The following is a 19,093-nucleotide window of genomic DNA, read 5'->3' on the forward strand; positions in this document are numbered from 1 at the left end:
CGAAAGTTGGAAGAAACAACCGCATAGATTCCACAGCATGCAGATTAAATAATAAAATCCTGGACCTCTCTTATTGTTGATCTGTTCAACTGATCTTGGGTTAATGGGGGGCGGAAAGCGGGCGGCCGGGGTGGAATAATGGGGGAACGGAACGGCCAGCAGGCCGCTCGACACGGCGAAGGGCCGGAGCGTGTGGCAGCCGTGGGAACCTGATGGATTCCTTCCGTGCGGCGGATGGCGTCCTGCTCCTGCTTCTTGGCGCGCGTGCCGGCCGCGGAGCCGCGGCCGGTCGCGCTCGATCGCTCGCTCGCTCCACTGATTATTTGATTCTGATTCCATCCCCAGGCGGCGTCGGCATCTACCCCTCCGCGCGCTAGCTGCAACTGTCAGCGGATTCCGCCCGGCCGGCACGCCCCGGCCTCCGGCTATATATACCCGGCGCGGGCAGCGGCCATGGCTCCTCACCAAGCCATCTCTGCCCATTGCCCAAGCTCCACCAGCAACATGTCGGACAAGTGCGGCAACTGCGACTGCGCTGACAGGAGCCAGTGCACGTAAGTCCTCGTCTGTCTCAGCTGCTACCTTCCTGCATGCGCTAGTTATTGGGATGCCCAGCCATGGATTGATCTGCTCGTGCTAATCTCTGATCTCTGACTGATCTCCAGGAAGGGCAACAACAGCTATGGCGTCGTCATAGCTGACACCGAGAGGTACGTTCTGTTGCCTTTAATTTTGGTTGGTTGTTTTCAGATATGATGCCTTTAATTAACTCTTCTTTCTGGTGATTCATGGTGACAAAAAATTCCATATCATATGCATGTGCATGCAGCCGCTTCGAGCGCCGTGAGGAGGAGGTCGTCGCCGACGCCGGCGAGCACGACGGCTGCAAGTGCGGCGCCAACTGCGCCTGCGGCTCCAACTGCTCCTGCGGCAAGTGAAGCCATGCATCCATATCCATGCTGCCGTGCGTATAAATAAAATAAACCGCCATGCCCGTGTATACCCTTTATCGTTGTGCCTAATAAGAATCCGTCCCTGTCATGTGACCAACTCCTGTAGCTACCTCTCTGCTGGATGCTGCATGCACACGGAGTCCTGGGATCTCGGTTACGTTGGTCTCTCGCTCCCGTGCGCGCGTGCTGTGTACTGGCTATATATAGCTTTGCTTCAGGGCGTGTCCTGTGCCATGTGACGGTGCACCTCTGTTATGTGCAATGAAATCTACTGTGTGGTTTGACTAAGTAATTAATTGAATTCAGTGCCTGCCTACTGTCTGTCCACGGTAACTTCACAGGTAGGTAGTAAACTCTGGAACCAAACACCCTACCCTATACATGATGCAGTAATTCATTGATACCAGCCGCTGGCTAACTCCATATATCGTCTACTACTTAGAATGATGGATTGCTCAACTTTTTGTAAAAAATAAAAGGATGCTGGAGTGGTAATTTGTGACTTTGAGCTCATGTGCGGCCAACCAGATGCGATATGTGCGAGCTTTTGTGGGAGATAATCGAGTATCAATATTGAGTGCACACCTTGAGGGGGATGGTGAATTTTTAGCAAAACCTAGAATTATACTTAGTACTAGGATCATGCCTGTGCGTTGGGACAAAATATTTACATTTTCATTACAATATACGAACCACTAAATAAGACAATAACAGCCTGAAAATAAGCAGGAATATTAAAAAATATTTAATCTAAGAAAATAGTTAATAAATTAGACAAAGCTTGACACATAATGTAATCATGTAGAGATAAAAGCTTTTAACTCATGGCTTACTGTAAAACAATAGAGAACGCATAACATAACCGAATAGCATACTCATAAATACAACAGATAATATTTATAATAGAAGTTACAATAACAAGACAACATTTGCTCACAGTTTATAGTGTTCAATCCGGTCGGTGGATTTAAATCACAGACCAACAAACTGATTCAAACACAATTTATCACATTACATGGCCTTTCCATTGCATTTTCTATTTACAAAATAAAGCTTACTCTTTTATCAAATAAATAATGGGAGATGCCTGATCTCCAATGGGCTATTGAACTTCTCTCCATAGAACTTCTGCAAGCAGACAGATTCAGGTTATCAGCTAAAGCTTCAAAATATTACCCAGATGTATCTCAATCTATCCATCCGAAATTCAATATTTAAATTGCAGTCCAAAGAATGTGGAAAAGGGTCGGCTTCAGTTAACAAGAAAATAGGATATTAGTCATAAACTGCTAAAGGAAATATTATCTCAGGGGTCTGAATTCATATTTCACTCATCTGCTACGTAGTCCACACATGAAAAAGGCAAGGCTTGCGTTTGTAAAGGGCTAACTATCCTGCTCTTGCAAAGATGACTCACACATGAAGCATGTATTGAGATGCTGAAAACAAGCAATTGGTTCTGCAATATGTTCATGTCTGCAAGAAAAAAACATCTGTAATCAAACTCAAGATTTCTCATTCACGTACCTGTACATAAGATACTTGCTTTGACATTTGATCAATCACACCTGGGACAGACAAAGAGAACATTTCAAATTATATGTCAACAGCAAGCAACATGGATTCCGACCAAGTGTGCATCTACAAAATTGGTCACCAGTTTACCAGAAACAAAGTGTAAATGGATTCCGACCATGTGTGCATCTACAAAATTGGTCACCAGCTTACCAGAAACAAAGTGTAATGACCTAGCCAATGTTATTTAAGCTGAAACTAAACAACAGTAAGGAGGTAATCTAGGTTATAATGTTATAATAGAATCGTGTAAACAGACATTCTCCCGGTATCGTGGAAATCTTTCAAGTTTCTAGATTTTACTTTAACTTGGTGCATATAAAAATATCCACGGAGGCATGATTAGTAAACGTTATTTCTGGATGTCTAAAATACTAAGCATATAGTATATGTCTTAATCATAACATAGAAACATTTCATGTGTATACGTAGAATAAAAAATGAACACCCCCTCGGGGCTTGTCCATTGCTAAATTTCATTTGACCAAATTACTTAAGTTATATCTAATACTGAACTGGATCACATGGACACTGTCTCTCCATAAATAAGCAGTCTCGTAGTTTCATGTTTTAAAAAATTAGCAGGCATATACCCTCTAAATTACCGCATCCATAATCAACCAGGATTCAGACCATATATATCCCAACACCAATAATCATAGCAGGTTGGATATTGTCGTTGAACATGTGCCTGGAAGTCTGAATCCAGTAACACATTGGTGACCTTGATGCTCCCATAGATTATCTGAGGTGTTGCATGTTCATGAAGATACCTGTGAGAAAGCCATTGTCAGTGATGTCTGACACAGTGTTTATCAAAAGCAACAAAGTACAAATTATCAGTGCTATTCTGTTATGAGCAAAGATAATAAGACCGTTTACTGACAAGAGTGCCCGAGCAGCACCAATGGCAATAGATGCTCTCCTCCGCCAATCAAGGAGACACTCCGCTGAGTTTGCCATATAGTCATACACCAGCATGCGTTCAGGTCCATCCGCACAATATCCACGGAAACTCAGGAGGTTTATGTGTCTTATTCTTCCCAAGATCTTGACTTCTGAAGCAAATTCCACTTATGTGCCATTCTTTGTATTCTTTAACCTCTTGACAGCAATCTGCATAATAAAAGATTGGCAAAGTCAATCAGTAGGTTGCATGGAGTTCATTGTAGTTTTATATATTAAAACTGGGTAGCAACAATAATGTATGGAACCGCACGTCATCACAATTTTTCCCAGCCACTAAATTTGCATCAATTGGACACAAGTACGCATAAAAAAGACAAAGGTACAAACAGAACAAACTATACTTAAGAGATGGTTGTTCATTTGTCCATCTAACATTATACTAACCCTCTCCACGATGCTAGACATCTTTTTTTGTTTACTCCCCTATGACAACATATCCTACCTACCTAATAATATCACAATCAAAGATCAAAGATCAATGTCCCAAAACTAATCAAGAAAAGTTAACCGATAGCAGTTGCTAGACTATTTAGTGAGACAGGTACCGATAAAATTTGCAAAACTGTGCATAATAATTGTGATCGCCCAGCTGAAAAGCAAGAATTTAAAAGCAATAAAGTTGAAAAAGTTTTAAAAATTTTAGTTCACAGCAAGGACCAAAATGTACAGAGCAGAAACCTGAGAGCCATCCCAAACTTGTCCCCAATACACACTCCCAAGAGGCCCTTCTCAAATCTTGTTATCATAATTGAAGATGTTTGTTGCCGATCGAAGCTCCCTCAACGAGAACACCCACCTCAATGATCCGCTCCCTTCGTCAGACCTGGCAAACCAAAGCCACCAAACACAGGATAAGCTACAAGCCTACAACCAATTAATCTTCCAAGTAGAACCTATAGAATCAACTCATATGAAACTTCTTAAATATGAAACTTGGAAACCAGGAAAAGTTTCAAAGGATGAAGATGACACATGAACTGAAGTAACCTGAATTTCAAATTGGCATTTGATAAGGTAGGAAAAAACATTAATTTCTAAATTGCAGTCTAATATCCTATATTAGACACTTGCACAAAGCAAAGGGCTACCTGTAATGATAACACCCTCCAGGTGTTGTCCAAGGATTAAACTGCCACTTTCAGGTTACTTCTTTTTATTCCTTGTTCATCTGATGCAGTCCGGAAGCTGAGGAAACAAATGCAGCCAATATTGTTCAACACTAGGTGAGCTCATCACCATCACAGAGCCGTCTCTTGGTCAAGTTAATAGAGGTCCATCTGAAAATCTATGTTGCATCCTTTTCTTTCCGAGAATAAAAATCAGTCACCCCCGTCATTGCCAACGCCCAATATACAACTTAGCTTGTCATCCGGATCAATGCTTGCCTCACACATACTCCTGTACATCTTTTTAGCTTGTTTCTCATCCCCTGTTTTAAGGTACCAACGATGAGAGCTGTATAGGTTACTACAGTAGGCTTAATATTCCTTTTTTCCATTTCTTCCATCATCAAAAGTGCACCATCCATTGCACGAACTTTACTGAAGCCACTAATTAGGCAAGTATATACAAAAGCATCTGGTGATAAACCGGAGCTTTCCATTTTTTTGTACATTTCCATGGCGGCCTTCATATTTGAACATCTACAATAGTGCGCAATAATAGATGTGCACAAAATCTTGTCAAGTATCAGGTCCTCCCCAATCATATCCCTCATCAATTTCCTAAATCTAGGAAGTCCATCATCATGGCACAGCCCATTTAGGAGGCTAGTATATGTAAAAATAGTAGGTTTTATCCCTTCATCCAACATTTTATGATACAACCTGAAAGCCTCCTGCAACTCCAAAGCTTTCACAAAACCATCAATAATAATACTGTAGAGGATAGCATCAGGAACGTATCCCCTTTTTATCATGTCTGCAAAAAGTTCCCACACGTCATTCGATTTGTTGATCTTACAAAGGCCGTTGATAATAGCTTTGTATGTGTAAAGATTGGGGGCAATTGCCAATGACTGATGTACTTTATCCAGGAATAGGAAGGCCTCACCAATCAGCCCTTCTTTGCTAAAGCCGTCAACAAGGATGGTGCATGTCACAATGTTGGGAGTTATCCCATTCTCAAGCATGAGTTCAAATACTTCCAATGCTTCTATAAGGCATCGATGTCTACATAATGCATAGATCCGATTGGTATAATCATAAACATCTAGAACAAAATCATGATGAATCATGTCATCCCAAAGGCCATTGACAATATCTAGATGTAAATGTTGGCAGCAGCCATGGAAAAGGATGCTGTACATTATCTGGTCATGCTTGAAACCTTGGTCTTTAAGCCTCTTGAAAAACTCAAACGCAAATTCAACATTTCCAGTCTTGCAAAGACCATGCAAAAGTGAACTATAACTTACATGGTTAGGACTGATTCCATTTCTTGCCATTTCATCAAGCATGTCATAACCTTTCAATAGTTCCCCTTGTTTGCATAACCCATCAACTAATATGCTATAGCTGTGGACATCTGGGAGAAACCCACATTTCTTCATCCCATTAAACACTTCTATGGCTTTGTGGACCTGACCCTCACTACAGAAACCATGAATCACTGCATTAAAACAATAAGTGTTGCAAGGGCACCCTCTCTGACAAAGATTTTGAAGAAAGTCCCATGCAGACGTTAACTGTCTGGAACGGCAAAGCCCATAGAGGTAAGTTCCATAGGTTGCAGCATTCGGTCTCACACCATTCATTTCCATTTCACGAAGAAGCTCAAAAGCTTCCTCTAAGCACAACCTCTCTCCATGTGTATACATACTCATCAAAACTGAATAAGAGTAGACATTTGGTGAAGGACCAGAGCTCTTCATGTCATCAAATAAACTCCTTGCATACACAATCTGATTCCCCTTGACTAAACACTTCAGCAAGAAGTTGCACAAACGCAGCTCAGCACCAACCTTCTTGGCCTCAATGTAAGTGAGAAGAGCGTCCTCAAACATTGACAACTCTACAAAAATCCGGATAACTGCAGCATAAACTTGCAACAACGTCATTGACCCACCCAATCTGCTGACCAAAATAGGAGCCAACTCAAACAACTCCTGGCCAGCATTTTCACAGTAATCAACAATGCTCTGAATCAAGCACCGGATCTCTCTGATTCTCCGCGGTAAGAACAGCTGCACAAGCAATGCAAACAAACCAATTGATTGAGATAGCCCGTATAACCTCACACACTCCCTGAAGCTTATATTTCTGGCAGCATCCCAGTTCGCAGTCCGCACTGCTAGCGTGATGGAGGGAAGGAGACACTGGCTTCTATAGTCAATGTAAGCAGAATTCCATCCGGGCTCCTCATTATCTGAGCTGTTCAAGCAACAAGCCTGAGAGGAAAGACGCAGCACTGGGGGGTAGCTCCTGATTGCATGGGCTCGCCGCAGGAACCCTGGGACTGCCCGGTGCATAGACGAGGGAAGCCGATCCCCTCCTTACATTGACAGTACCAGCAGAAGCAGGAATGAGCTGTGCATAGACTACACTTCATGGAGAAATATTATTTGACAAGTTGATGGAAAGGACCACCTGAGAGATAATGGGTCACACCTTCCAGATTACATCAAACTCTCCTGCAGGAAATACAAAAAGAAACATAATCACTATAACTGCAAGTTGTAGGATGTACCAATGTCCCTTCTGAAGAAACAGATGCAACTTTCTACTACTATAAAACCATCTAGCTAGCATAGAAGTTTCTCAACAACAGTTCCTCTAGACTAAGACTAGTAGAACGAGCAACATATTCGCTGGGCCTACCAATGAATTCTGGGGCAAACAATCTTTTCTCAGTACAATCTAAAATTTTCAACATGGTGATGCAATTTGAGTGGAGGAAGGAGAGCTTACCAGTCAATCAAGGATAATGGCTAGCATCTCTGGAGGGGATTACTCATCAATTGTGTCATGTGCTGGAATACATCTGCCGATGCCAGCCTAACCTCTGCCTATGAACTACAATTGGGATGATTTTTACAGAGCAGCCAGTGAAAATGAGATCTTGGGGATGGAATGGAAAATTTTAGAAACCCTAAGATGAAAGCCACTAATCAGAGAGATCCCATCCCAAATCCATGACAAATCGACAATTTGCAACAACAAGAAGAGGGATTCATGATTCTTCACTGGCAACAAAGAATGAATGGAGGAACAGGGTACCTGCCCTTCGACGATGACGCTGCACAATCGCTGGCACACGGAACAGCGGGTGCCCGACGGCGAGGACTCGCGCGAGCGAGGCCGCAAGGGCCGGGGTGACGGGCGGGTAGTTCGGGTTGGGGCGGCGGCGCGGGAGCGGGGTGATGCGGGGCAGGAGCCTTGTTGACATCAAACGCGGCGGCGGCGGAGGCGATCGGCAGCCGCGGCGCGAGGTGTACGAGCGCGCAGGCAGGCAATGGCGGCGCGCGGGCCTCCGCTGAGGAGGAGGAGGGGAGCAGGGTGTCGGCGTGGCAGGCGGCGAGGAGGAGGCGCGCGCGAGGGCGCGGGCTTGGCACAGGCGAGGGAAAAGGGGCGGCGGCGGGCTTGTCGCAGGGGAGGGGCGGCGCGTAGGGTTCCGCGGGAAAAAAAGCCGGAGATGAGGTGGGGGCAGGCAGCTGCTCGGTCCTCTAGCCGCCGCCGGCTGGATGGATGGGCGGCGACGGGGTGGGGAGGCGGCGGATGAGTAACAAAGTACGACCACGTTTTTTTAGCTGTAGAGACTAAGTACAATTCAGAAAAAAAGAAAAGGAATTTTACTAGTATAAGACAGGCATATTAATTTTTTGGGCCGAAATGCTCACGACAAATCATTGGGCTAGCAGCCCAAACAACCAGGTCGATGTTTCGTTCTCGTGTTGCTAGGGCTCAGCCCGGTCGAATCATAGACGATATGTATGGCCCAGATGCAACGACGACTCCTTGTCCCGCCTGCCTGCCTGCCTGATAAAATTGAACTGCCACGCTCCAACAAAAAAAAAAAGAGAGAGAGAAAGAATTGACTTGTGGTGCCCTGCCACGATGTCTTGTCTGTGGCCGCGACCTACGCCAACAACCTTCTATCCACCGACCTGTATCCATTGAAAGCCAGGTGTACTTGTACCCATGTGCACGTATAGCATCCGAGACTGAGAGAATTACTCCGCAACTGTAGGAGTAGTAGACGTAGAGTACAGTATAGGAGTACGAATACGAGTACGTACGTATTTCTTCCGGGAACGAACGAAAGCAAATAGGCGAAGAGGCCGTGCAGGAGCAGGACGCAGCTTTCCCAGCAGGCCCGCCGGCACACAGTCTCACTGAGTGGCCGGGACGCTGCACTCCGCCAGGCCGCCACAGCCAGCAGCATGGCAATGGCATGCATGTGACTGATCGAGCATGCAATGCAAGCAAGAGGAGCTAGGGCGATGCCATGCAGAGATACAGGGGCTAGCTGCAGCGCCTGCTCGCGCCCCAACGCGTGCGCCATCTAGGTAGGAGCACGTAGCTTGGATTCTCTCGCTGCTGAGATGGCGCGGTCTCCTCGTCGTCAGCAATTCTCTACCCTACGACTTTAGAGTACTGTGCTGGTGTCTCGAGTGAGCTTTTGTCTGCTACCTTTCCTCCCTTGCCCTCTTCCAATCTTCCTTCGTATTAAACCTAATTAGTCCACGATTTGATCATATGATGCTACAGTAAATATATACTTATTAGTATCCAAATATTTAATCCTTCTAATTGGTATTCAAATATCCGATGATCCGAACTAAAAATTAATCTATGAATTCAAACACTCTCCGGGGAACGCAGCAGCACGGGTACTGAAAGCCGTGCATGTGATCTTGCTCGACCAGGAGCCGCAGTAGCACGTTGGGTGTTGTGCGAAGAAGAGGTCGTCAGCCACAGAATTTGGCCGGCCGGGACCCGGGAGGCTGCTGCTGATCCACCAAATTAACAAAACGAACACACGCCGCTCACCAAACGGCCTCCTCCATGGCTCTCCATGTGCATCGCGAGAGATTAGCTAGCTGCTGGTGTAGCAGGATGTATACGAGGTTAATATAGGGCCTGTTTGGTTAGCCTTGCTTATAAATAAGCAACTTATATTTAAGCAAATAAGTTGCTTATGACCCAAACACCCTTGCTTATAGACTTGCTTATAAGTTGCTTTTGCATAAGCAAATAAGCAAGTTTGGAGCTGCTTATTTTGCTTATGGGGTACTCTTTACCCCCTACCCTTCCCACTTTTCTCTCTCTCCTCCCACTTTTCTCCTTTCCCCAAATCCCCTTCTCTCTCCTTCTCTCTCCCGGCCGGCGCTCCCACCCCGCCCGCCGCCGCCGCCGCCACCCCTCCCGCCCGCCGCCGCCGCTCGCGCGCGCGCCCCCGCCGCCGCCGCCCGCCGCCCGCCCTCCCGCGCGCGCCCGCCGCCGCCACCGCCCCTCCCGACCGCCTGGGCCTGGGTCGCCGCCGTCGACTCCTCCGGCGAGGTCGAGGTCTCCATCCACAACCCCGGCGTCGCCGACGACCCGCCTGCGGCCCGCACATCGACTCCGTCGCCGTCAAGGCACTCAACCCGCCCCGCCGGACCAACCGGAACCTGGTGAAGAACGGGGACTTCGAGGAGGGTCCCGTGGAGCTGCTGGCGGGGAGGGAGGGCGCGGTGGCGCAGGTGGTCCGGACCGTGCCGGGGCGGCGGTACGCGCTGTCGTTCACGGTCGGGGACGCCGGCAACGCCTGCCGCGGGTCGCTCGTCGTGGAGGCGTACGCCGGGAGGGAGTCCGTGAAGGTGGCGTACGAGTCGGAGGGGAAGGGCGGCGCCAGGCGCGCCGTGCTGCCGTTCCGCGCCGCGGCGGCGCGCACGAGGATCGTCTTCTTCAGCTCGTTCTACAGCAAATGTGAGGTGCCAGGAGCTCATCGCGCGGTGAAGGCAGGGGTAGAGGGAAATGGGATGGCAGGGGCAAATGTGTCAATAGCAGTCTCATTTATTGCAAATAAGCAACCCAAACCAAACACCTAGACTTATAAATAAGTAACTACAATAAGCAAATAAGCAACTTATAAATAAGCAAAGGTAAACCAAACAGGTCCATAAACTGATGAGACCAGCAACGTAGCTAGCTAGTACTGTATATGTTAATCTCTGCCCGATGAAACACGAATGGTAGCTGGGCGCCATTAATCACACGTGTTGCGTGGTTGGCCGAGGACGAGAGGAGAGGATCTCGGAGAGCCTGGGCCACCGCCCACCGGCTGGCCGGTGGTTGGAATTGGATGTCACCGGCACACGCAGCTGATTGCCTGATTCCAGATCCAATCCCGCAGCCCGGCCGGCCGGGCTCGTCCATCCGATCCGTCTCCATCCATGTGCTCCGCGCTAGGTAAGCAACCGTGCCCTACTACGGACACATGCGTCAACTACTACCACTCCAGGTAATTGCCATGGAAGCAATTGCTTAATTCGGATGTGCTTTGTACGTACGTGCATGGGCTACAGCCCTTCTCTACAGACGACTCGGACGGACCCATGTTAAGCTAGCCATGATCATCGACCGACCGGCCCGTAAGTAATAATGCGAGCTCTTGTATCCATATGACCTGTCTCCCGATCCCATCCTCTTCCTTTTGTTCGCTACTCCTTTCCTCGTCCACGCTGTCCGGCCTCTCTCCTGCACTGCACGTCCGTGTCCCCGTCTCTGTCCCTGTGGTTAACTTAACACTGCGGTCGCAATGGAGTCGGCTGCTGCTGTCCTGATCCTGCCCGCCTTGTTGGTCAATGGCTCAAACAATCCAGCACACGTCACCAGCAAACACGCTTGGGATTAATGCGCATTTGACCGCAATATACAAGCTTTGATTTGCTGGAAGCGTGCATGGATCCTCCTGCGACCAGCAGCTCTGCACGGTCTGGCCTGGTCGCAAATGATTGCTTATGCGAGTGTCCCGCGGTTAACGGCGACGCTGATCGCGCCAGCAGCCAGTCCAACGTGTCGGCTCTGCCAATTTATTTATTATATATATAAATATGTAACGGCTGCTCTTCAAATGCATCACACGCCATCACCTACTAGTCACTTGGCTAGGAAGTGTTTGGAAGATAGGGGCTAAACTTTAACCCTGTCACATCGGATATTTGAATGCTAATTAGGAGGACTAAACATGAGCTAATTACAAAACTAATATCAGAATCCCTAGGCTAAATCGCAAGACGAATCTATTAAAACTAATTAATCCATCATTAGCGAATGCTTACTGTAGCACCACATTGTCAAATCATGGACTACTTAGGCTTAATAGATTCATCACGCGATTTACCCTAAGGATTGTGCAATTAGTTTTTATAATTAATCTATATTTAATACTCCTAATTAGTGTCAAACATCCGATGTGATAGGAGCCCTATTTCCGCAACACCCCGGTGACACATCGAAACCGAAATGACATCATCATGGTTTACCCACCGTGTAGACCACCTACTGATAGCTCACCCAAAACTGTCGAGGCGGGTGGCGGGAAGGAGCTTGGCGTTACCCGCCAAATTTTACCCGGGGCAGAGGGCGGGCGGGCGGGCCCACGGTGTCAGCCTGCGCCGGCGCGGACATCCTGTGTACGCGCCCGGTGGGGGCGCGCAGCAGTCCTGCGCAATCCAATTGGCGCCTAGTGGCCCAGCGCCACAGTCTTAACGGCCGGCGCCGGTCTCGAAGAGCCGCACCCGGGAGGATACCCGCCGCGCACGCGCGCCTCTCGCTGACACGCGGGGTCCCCGTGGGAAGGGCATGCCTTGCCACTTGCCAGAGCGTGTTGGGAGGCGGGTACGATGAAATGCTGGTGGCTGAAGGAATTGCTCCGGGTGCAGAGACATCGCAGCGAAGCACAGTTTCCGTATTTAATTGTGGCAGATGTGCGTATAAGCCCCTCGAAAGTTGGGTTATTCACATTTTGTAGACCTCCTCCAGGCTCGAGAGTCGAGAGCTTGCTTACTGTTGAGCAACTCAAGTTTGAGCCGTGTTGATGACAAAATGTCAGCAACAAATGGTGCACTCCCATTCCACGTTGTATAACTGCACTTGGATTAGAAATCGATAGTGTCGTATTCTTTAGCCAATTTTGCTCACCAGATATCACTAGACTTTTTAAAAAAAAATACAAAGTGTGACAGGGTGAATTGTGATGTCTCAACATATATATATATATATATATATATATATATATATATATATCATCATTTAAATTTGTTGATCAATTTTGAGATGGCATATGAATGGATACTTATAGGTTCCTAATTATCTAGTCCAATTTCTCACATAATTTTTACTCTAGTAGTGATGTACTGTGGAGTAAATATATGAAAGTGAGAATTTTTTATTAACACAATGTAGAAAAAAGGATGTGCATATATAGGAAAACAAAAAACTTGGATTCCATCAATTTAATGCATGCTTACTTTCTTTTTTTTAATAAAAGCGGAAGAGCAAGTGCATTGAGGAAAACAAATTAACCAACATTCATAACTTCCATGACCGATTCATACCCATATGTGCTGGAGTCGTAACTTCTCTATAGAAAATTAAAAGTTTTTGGTCCAGCTTAGTGCATATTATTTTCCACCTGCAATTGCTCAAATGAGTGTATAAGAATTTTTGAAATCAGTGTCTATTTTAGAAGTCCTTGCTCAACTGACTTGGTGCCCTTCTAACGGTTAAGTCCATATCATGTTTCCTTTGTGTAAAGATGTTCTTCATCTTTTACATCTCAAACAACGAAGAAAACAAAATTTGTTATGTATTAACCGTACAAATTACGCTACATTAAATAAATCAACATAACAATTCAATTGATGTGTTTATAGGCTTCGAGGGTTTAGGTCCTCCCCCAAAAAGAATTATAAAGATAAGAATCATGGATTAAAATATTTTCTTAAGGTGAAAATATATGTTAATGGGGAAGTGAAACCAAGAATCATTTTTTTAAGACCTCACCTCGTCTATGCATGCCTTTTTTTTAAAAAAAAACAAACCTCATTTTGTGTGCTGACCCTAGCAATTATAAATCTTCCAAGTCCTCATGTGCATAAAAGAACCCAAACAACATGGACATCCTTTGCATCTACCAAATTTACAAACGAGCCCATACCCTCCGCTACCTTCTCCTGCGAGTGCCGTTGCTGCTCCCCTTCCACTTCCACCGCGCCGCGGCTTCCACTCCTCCATCCTCCTCCCCCGCCACCAATCCTAACCCTAATCCACGCTCACCAAACCCTAGCTCTAAGATCCATCCGCATCCTCCGCATGCCGCGCTTCCCCCGGTGGCTGCACCGGCCGAGCTGAGCCAGACAGCCGGTCCCATCTCTCCGCCGCGGCCGCCGTTGCAGTTGCAGCCGCCGCCATGGGCTGCGTCTGCGGCCGCCCCTCCTCCGCCTTCGACGACGGCCAGTGCCGCACAACGCCTCCGCCGGCTGCGAAGCTCTCGGCGGCGGTGAGGAGGGAGGAGGAGGCGCGGAAGCAGCAGCAGCAGCATGCGAGGACGGGGAGCGGGAGGGAGGAGGCTCTGGAGAGGAGGCGGGCGATGATGGCGATGGCGGCGGCGTGCCAGGTCAGGAGTCCGGTGCCCAGGGCGGTGGAGGGGGAGCAGGTGGCTGCGGGGTGGCCGCCGTGGCTCGTCGCAGTCGCCCCGGAGGCCGTGCGCGGATGGGTGCCGCGCCGCGCCGAGTCGTTCGAGAAGCTCGACAAGGTAGGACTTCCCTTCTTCATTGCTTTGCCCCTGTTAGTTTGTTCTCTTCAGTCTTCCCATTTTGCTCTCGCCTTTCGCCTGTGTTGGAATCTCAGAACAGTAATAATTTGTAAAATTATGCTGTAGATTTTGAGTTTTTTGGACTCCTATTACTTGATGAGAAGATAAGCTGAGGTAGTGCTATCTGCGAACAGATGGGGAGCAGTAAATGGGGAAATGTTGATTTACATGGTATTTCTAGCGACGAGGAAACAATCTAAGATCGCGGATTTTTTTCATTCTCTGGTTTGGTTTTTGTCTATGCTTGGCAATGGCAGCTGGGGACGATAGGAAAATAGTAACATTCCGTTATCAGTGGGGGATGCCTTTTATGCCGGATGCGAGAATGCATTGGCATTTTCTTTCTTTTAGATATTTTGTTTCTTTCAGTGGACCTTGGAACCTAGGAATAATAACCATTGCTTGCATATTTTTCCGTGCGCGCGGGGGGGGGGGGGGGGGGGGGGGGGGGGGGGGGGGGGGCGGTTCTTTCTGGCAATAGGATGGTATCACGAAATGTGGTGTTCTGCTTTTTCTGCCTTTAAACTTTAGGTTTCGCTTTGGACTCTGATGGTAGGAACTGCCTTCTGATTGAAAATACTTAAAATTGGTTTTAAAGAGTTCTGGTTTGCAGTGACTTGTTGGGATCATGTACTCAGATGTGCTTCACGAGTGTTGCCAGGGGTAATTCTAAAGGAATTAAGTCAGTGTGAAGATTGGCATCTATAATTTGTTTATTACCTTCATTGTACTGTTGGGGATTGTTTTTAATAATTGTTCATTTGTTTATTCAGATTGGTCAGGGTACATACAGTAATGTTTACAGAGCTCGTGATCTCGAAAAAGAGAAGATTGTTGCTTTGAAGAAAGTACGCTTTGATAATTTGGAACCTGAGAGCGTGAAATTTATGGCGAGGGAAATCCTCATTTTGCGTCGGCTTGATCATCCAAATGTTATCAAGCTAGAGGGTCTTGTAACATCAAGGATGTCCTGCAGCTTATATCTTGTTTTTGAGTACATGGAGCATGATCTAGCTGGGCTAGCTTCTTTCCCTGGAGTAAAATTTACCGAGTCCCAGGTATGTACAATATTGTTGTGATGCTTAGTGTATCCACTGGTCAATATTCCTGCTACTTGTCTGTCATATTCTGTATTATGATATCTTAGTATCTGAGAAATAAAAAGAGTCTATAACCTTGCATGTTAGTCAGTGCATTTTCCAAATGAAGAGAAGCCTAGCTATTTGTTCAAAGTATTGTCCCAGGTATGTACAATGTTGTTGTGATGCTTAGGTATCCACCAGTCAATATTCCTGCTACTTTTCTGTCATATTCTGCACATGATACCTTAGTCTCAGAGAAATAAAAGAGTCTACAGCATTGCATGGTAGTCAGTACATTTTTAATATGAAGCGAAGCCTAGCTATTTGTTTAAATATGGTCGGAACATCCAGACAATAAGCACCATTGTTTTGCAGGTGAAGTGTTACATGCAACAGCTCCTCCGTGGTCTTGAGCATTGCCACAGTCGACACATTCTGCACCGTGACATTAAGGGTTCCAATCTCTTGATTGACAACCGAGGCATATTGAAGATAGCAGATTTTGGATTAGCGAGTTTCTTTGATCCTGAACAACGGCACCCTTTGACTAGTCGTGTTGTCACTCTATGGTATAGGCCACCAGAGCTTTTGCTTGGTGCCACAAATTATGGTGTTTCTGTAGATCTCTGGAGTGCTGGCTGCATTCTTGCCGAGCTATATGCAGGCAAGCCTATCATGCCTGGTAGAACAGAGGTATGGTAACAAGCTCCCCTCATTCTCAAAGCAAATGCTGAAAGAGGATTTCTTCAGATATGTTTGTTTACAAAACTAAGTTGTTCAAACTTGTCCACTGTTTCTAGGTTGAGCAGTTGCATAAAATATTTAAACTCTGTGGTTCACCGTCAGAAGACTATTGGAGGAAATCTAAACTTCCCCATGCCACCATTTTCAAACCACAACACCCGTATGCGAGGCGTGTATCAGAAACATTTAAAGAGTTTCCTGCTCCTGCTCTGGCATTAGTAGATGTTCTTCTTTCAGTAGACCCAGCAGATCGTGGAACTGCGTTTTCTGCATTGCAAAGTGAGGTATTCAATTCCCCTCTTATACTTTTTTCCAGCCGCATGAGACATTTCTGTCTTATTCTTTCAAACAGGTTATTCTTTTTTATCAGGCATAACATTTCAATTATCATTTTGTTTGCCCCACTAGAAATATTCTAGAATTTAGAATTTGGACATATCAAAATTAACTTATCTTGTCCCTACCACAGTCTACACTCTATAGTCTATGGCAATCAGGAAGTATGAATGCTCAAGTGCCATACATTTCTGTATTTTGCTTTAATTTTATTAGAATATGATGTGTAGGGCCCACTTAGTTAAAGCTTTCTCTACCCTATTTTATCCTTCTGTTAGAGTAATGTGTCCAAAAGTGGCAGTCATAGTTTTGTTCTTCTATTTCATTCTTCCTGCTTAAATAATTAACCATGAGTGTACTGTTGTTTGTAGTTTTTTACAACAAAACCATATGCTTGCAATCCTTCAAGCTTGCCAAGGTATCCCCCAAGCAAAGAGTTTGATGCAAAACGTAGGGAGGAGGAAGCTCGAAGGTAAGCACAGCCAACTTGGTGTTGCATTCTATCAACCAATAACATTCTTTTAATGAGGCCATGTTTTTTATTGTTTGCTGAGGGTAAATTACCTAAAGCATTTCACTAGGTCATGGGCACAAAACATATCTTCGTCGTGGCCCATTAAACTTGATGAACATCATTTTTTTTTCACAAGCATACGATCATATACTACTTCTGTTTCATCAGATGCATCCACTTTATTGGGAATTTCATTCACAATATGTATCTGCACCTCTTGCCATGTGTACCCATGTTGTGATGGTTGTTGCAAAGTTGAGTTACTAGAGCTGAGTCATGTAACAGGGACAGCAATTGTTTTTGATTTTGTCTTGTTGTTCGCTCTCTGTGCCTAAGGTAATTGGACAGATGTGAAGCAGAGTGAATAGGTGAATCTGCCCAATTCTCCCATTCTGTAATTCATTACCCAACATTCCATACGATCTTCTTTCTTCCCGTACCCCAACAAAATTTAAATTCATTTCCCTTTTTCCTCATGTACTAGGCTGTCAGCAATTACTGTTTTCTAGACCTGCATGACTTGTTTCATATTTTCCATTTCCTTTGCCCAGTCCATTTATGTTCTTTACATTTTAATGCTCAAAGCATTGTCATCATACTGCACTGCCTTCATCTTTTACAAATCATATCATGCATTTTCCAGGCAAGGTGTTGCTGGAGGAAAGCAACATAAACATGATCCTGAAAGAAGAACTAGAGAATCAAGAGCAGTCCCTGCCCCTGATGCAAATGCAGAATTAGTGTCATCATTGCAGGTAATACTGCCATTCGTTGACACTTCCCTAAATTGTCCTTTTTCATCTTTAGCTTGGAGATTTGTGTGTATTTGTCTTATCATTTTTTAAAAAAAAAAATTTGTCTTTTCATTCGAAACCACAAGTAACCTGTATTGCTGACATTGCGTCATGAATGTATTTAATTTCAGAAAAGGCAAGCCCAGGCTAATACCAGGAGCAGGAGTGAGATGTTTAATCCCTGCAAAGAAGACTCCGCATCTGGATTTCGAATTGAACCACCCAGGCCAACTCCTGTTACTGAGTCTTCTGAAGACCCACAGCGTGCCTACCCAACCAGAATCTTTCATTCTGGGCCTTTAGTTAATCAGAATCACCCATCAAAGGGTGGAGGTGTCAAAAATGGTGAACTTCAGGTCCCTGGTGTTGCAAACCATCCTGTGGTTGTGTCAACAAGATCGAGTCTCCGAACGGACGACAGCAGCCGGACAATGGCTGCTCAAGCTGAGGCATTTGCTCATGGGCGGAGGCTGTCTGAGTCCATCAACGAGCATTTCAGTAACAGTGGGAAGTACGATCAAGTGTTCCCAAAGAAGGATGACCGGAGCAGCAGGGTTGATGGAGCTATTGTAAGTAACACCCCCACATGAAAAGGGGAAAAAAGGGAACTTATCCTGTTTTAGCCATGGTTACTGCGTTGTTCATTAAGAACTGTATTTTATCATGCATAGTCAAACTTAAAATGTAGCTTAACAAACCCAGGTCTTAGGTCAATGAAACATGAAAGGATAAACGGCAATCAGCTGAAAGAAAAAACTGACCATGTTATGGTTTTGACAACAGGGCTATGGATCGAAGGGCAACAAGATCCACCATTCTGGGCCCCTGACCTGCCCTTCAGGCAACGTCGACGAGATGCTGAAGGAGAATGACCGGCAGATACAAGAAGTGTTCCGGAGAACGCGGGTGGAGAAGTCTAGAGCGAGGAGGGACCATGGACATCACCATGGCGGCATAAGACCTGGCGATTTCGGTGCCATCCCGGTGTTCCCTTCCAGCCGCTCCAGTTACCAGGCTGTGCAGCAGTGAGAACAGGTAAAGATGAAGGTGTGTTGGGACTTGGAATCGCCGGTGATTTCCGATTCCCTCCATTCCCCTGCTGTTTTCAGGGGGGATATGGATAAATAGCACGCTACGCTATGTACAGGGAGGAAGGACTAGCTGTGTAGTGCCTGCTCGTATTGGAGAAACTTTGAAGGAGAGAACGGGGGAGGTGATTTGTTTATTGGCGGCAACTCGAGCGTCTTTATGACGAAGTCGTGTATCATCAGGGTGGGGGTCTCCCTTTTTGAAATGTTGCTGGAATGGTAGGTGTGTTTCAGCTAA

The 19,093-nt window shown here is 45.9% G+C and overlaps 3 protein-coding genes and 1 pseudogene across 3 annotated transcripts; 3 read left to right on the plus strand and 1 right to left on the minus strand.

Annotated features, from left to right (window-relative positions):
* The first annotated feature begins 404 nt into the window (after window positions 1-404).
* LOC117854660 (metallothionein-like protein 3A) lies at window positions 405-1,245 on the plus strand. The gene is made up of 3 exons (XM_034736887.2): window positions 405-554; window positions 666-710; window positions 830-1,245. Exons 1-3 carry the CDS (start codon window positions 454-456, stop codon window positions 936-938), a joined length of 255 nt encoding a protein of 84 aa, XP_034592778.1. The 5' UTR covers window positions 405-453; the 3' UTR covers window positions 939-1,245.
* A 567-nt stretch (window positions 1,246-1,812) lies between these two features.
* Window positions 1,813-4,810, minus strand: LOC117854656 (PTI1-like tyrosine-protein kinase At3g15890). Its single transcript, XM_072294107.1, has 6 exons — window positions 4,586-4,810; window positions 4,176-4,320; window positions 3,415-3,644; window positions 3,162-3,301; window positions 2,481-2,521; window positions 1,813-2,081 (listed from the first exon to the last, which is right to left on the minus strand). Exons 3-6 carry the CDS (start codon window positions 3,507-3,509, stop codon window positions 2,019-2,021), a joined length of 339 nt encoding a protein of 112 aa, XP_072150208.1. The 5' UTR covers window positions 3,510-3,644; window positions 4,176-4,320; window positions 4,586-4,810; the 3' UTR covers window positions 1,813-2,018.
* Window positions 4,811-9,967: 5,157 nt separating this feature from the next.
* Window positions 9,968-10,892, plus strand: LOC140222787 (protein BIIDXI-like; annotated as a pseudogene).
* A 2,749-nt stretch (window positions 10,893-13,641) lies between these two features.
* Window positions 13,642-19,093, plus strand: LOC117854657 (probable serine/threonine-protein kinase At1g54610). The gene is made up of 8 exons (XM_034736884.2): window positions 13,642-14,237; window positions 15,071-15,355; window positions 15,755-16,072; window positions 16,180-16,407; window positions 16,831-16,931; window positions 17,617-17,728; window positions 17,899-18,336; window positions 18,551-19,093. The coding sequence occupies exons 1-8, from the start codon at window positions 13,893-13,895 to the stop codon at window positions 18,794-18,796; spliced, it is 2,073 nt and encodes a 690-aa protein (XP_034592775.1). The 5' UTR covers window positions 13,642-13,892; the 3' UTR covers window positions 18,797-19,093.

This window comes from Setaria viridis, chromosome 5 (assembly GCF_005286985.2).
Source record: "Setaria viridis chromosome 5, Setaria_viridis_v4.0, whole genome shotgun sequence".
NCBI classification, from domain to species: Eukaryota; Viridiplantae; Streptophyta; class Magnoliopsida; order Poales; family Poaceae; genus Setaria; species Setaria viridis.

What these genes read in the sequence shown, in the direction of transcription:
- LOC117854660 (XM_034736887.2), top strand. Translation starts at nt 454, where the DNA reads ATGGCTCCTCACCAAGCCATCTCTGCCCATTGCCCAAGCTCCACCAGC. An exon ending in GCTGACAGGAGCCAGTGCAC is followed by an intron (nt 555 to 665) that starts GTAAGTCCTCGT and finishes ACTGATCTCCAG; the next exon opens with GAAGGGCAACAACAGCTATG. An exon ending in GTCATAGCTGACACCGAGAG is followed by an intron (nt 711 to 829) that starts GTACGTTCTGTT and finishes ATGTGCATGCAG; the next exon opens with CCGCTTCGAGCGCCGTGAGG.
- LOC117854656 (XM_072294107.1), bottom strand. Translation starts at nt 3,509, where the DNA reads ATGCTGGTGTATGACTATATGGCAAACTCAGCGGAGTGTCTCCTTGAT. An exon ending in GGTGCTGCTCGGGCACTCTT is followed by an intron (nt 3,302 to 3,414) that starts GTCAGTAAACGG and finishes GCTTTCTCACAG; the next exon opens with GTATCTTCATGAACATGCAA. An exon ending in TTGGTGTTGGGATATATATG is followed by an intron (nt 2,522 to 3,161) that starts GTCTGAATCCTG and finishes TGTCTGTCCCAG; the next exon opens with GTGTGATTGATCAAATGTCA.
- LOC117854657 (XM_034736884.2), top strand. Translation starts at nt 13,893, where the DNA reads ATGGGCTGCGTCTGCGGCCGCCCCTCCTCCGCCTTCGACGACGGCCAG. An exon ending in TCATGCCTGGTAGAACAGAG is followed by an intron (nt 16,073 to 16,179) that starts GTATGGTAACAA and finishes CACTGTTTCTAG; the next exon opens with GTTGAGCAGTTGCATAAAAT. An exon ending in AATTAGTGTCATCATTGCAG is followed by an intron (nt 17,729 to 17,898) that starts GTAATACTGCCA and finishes ATTTAATTTCAG; the next exon opens with AAAAGGCAAGCCCAGGCTAA.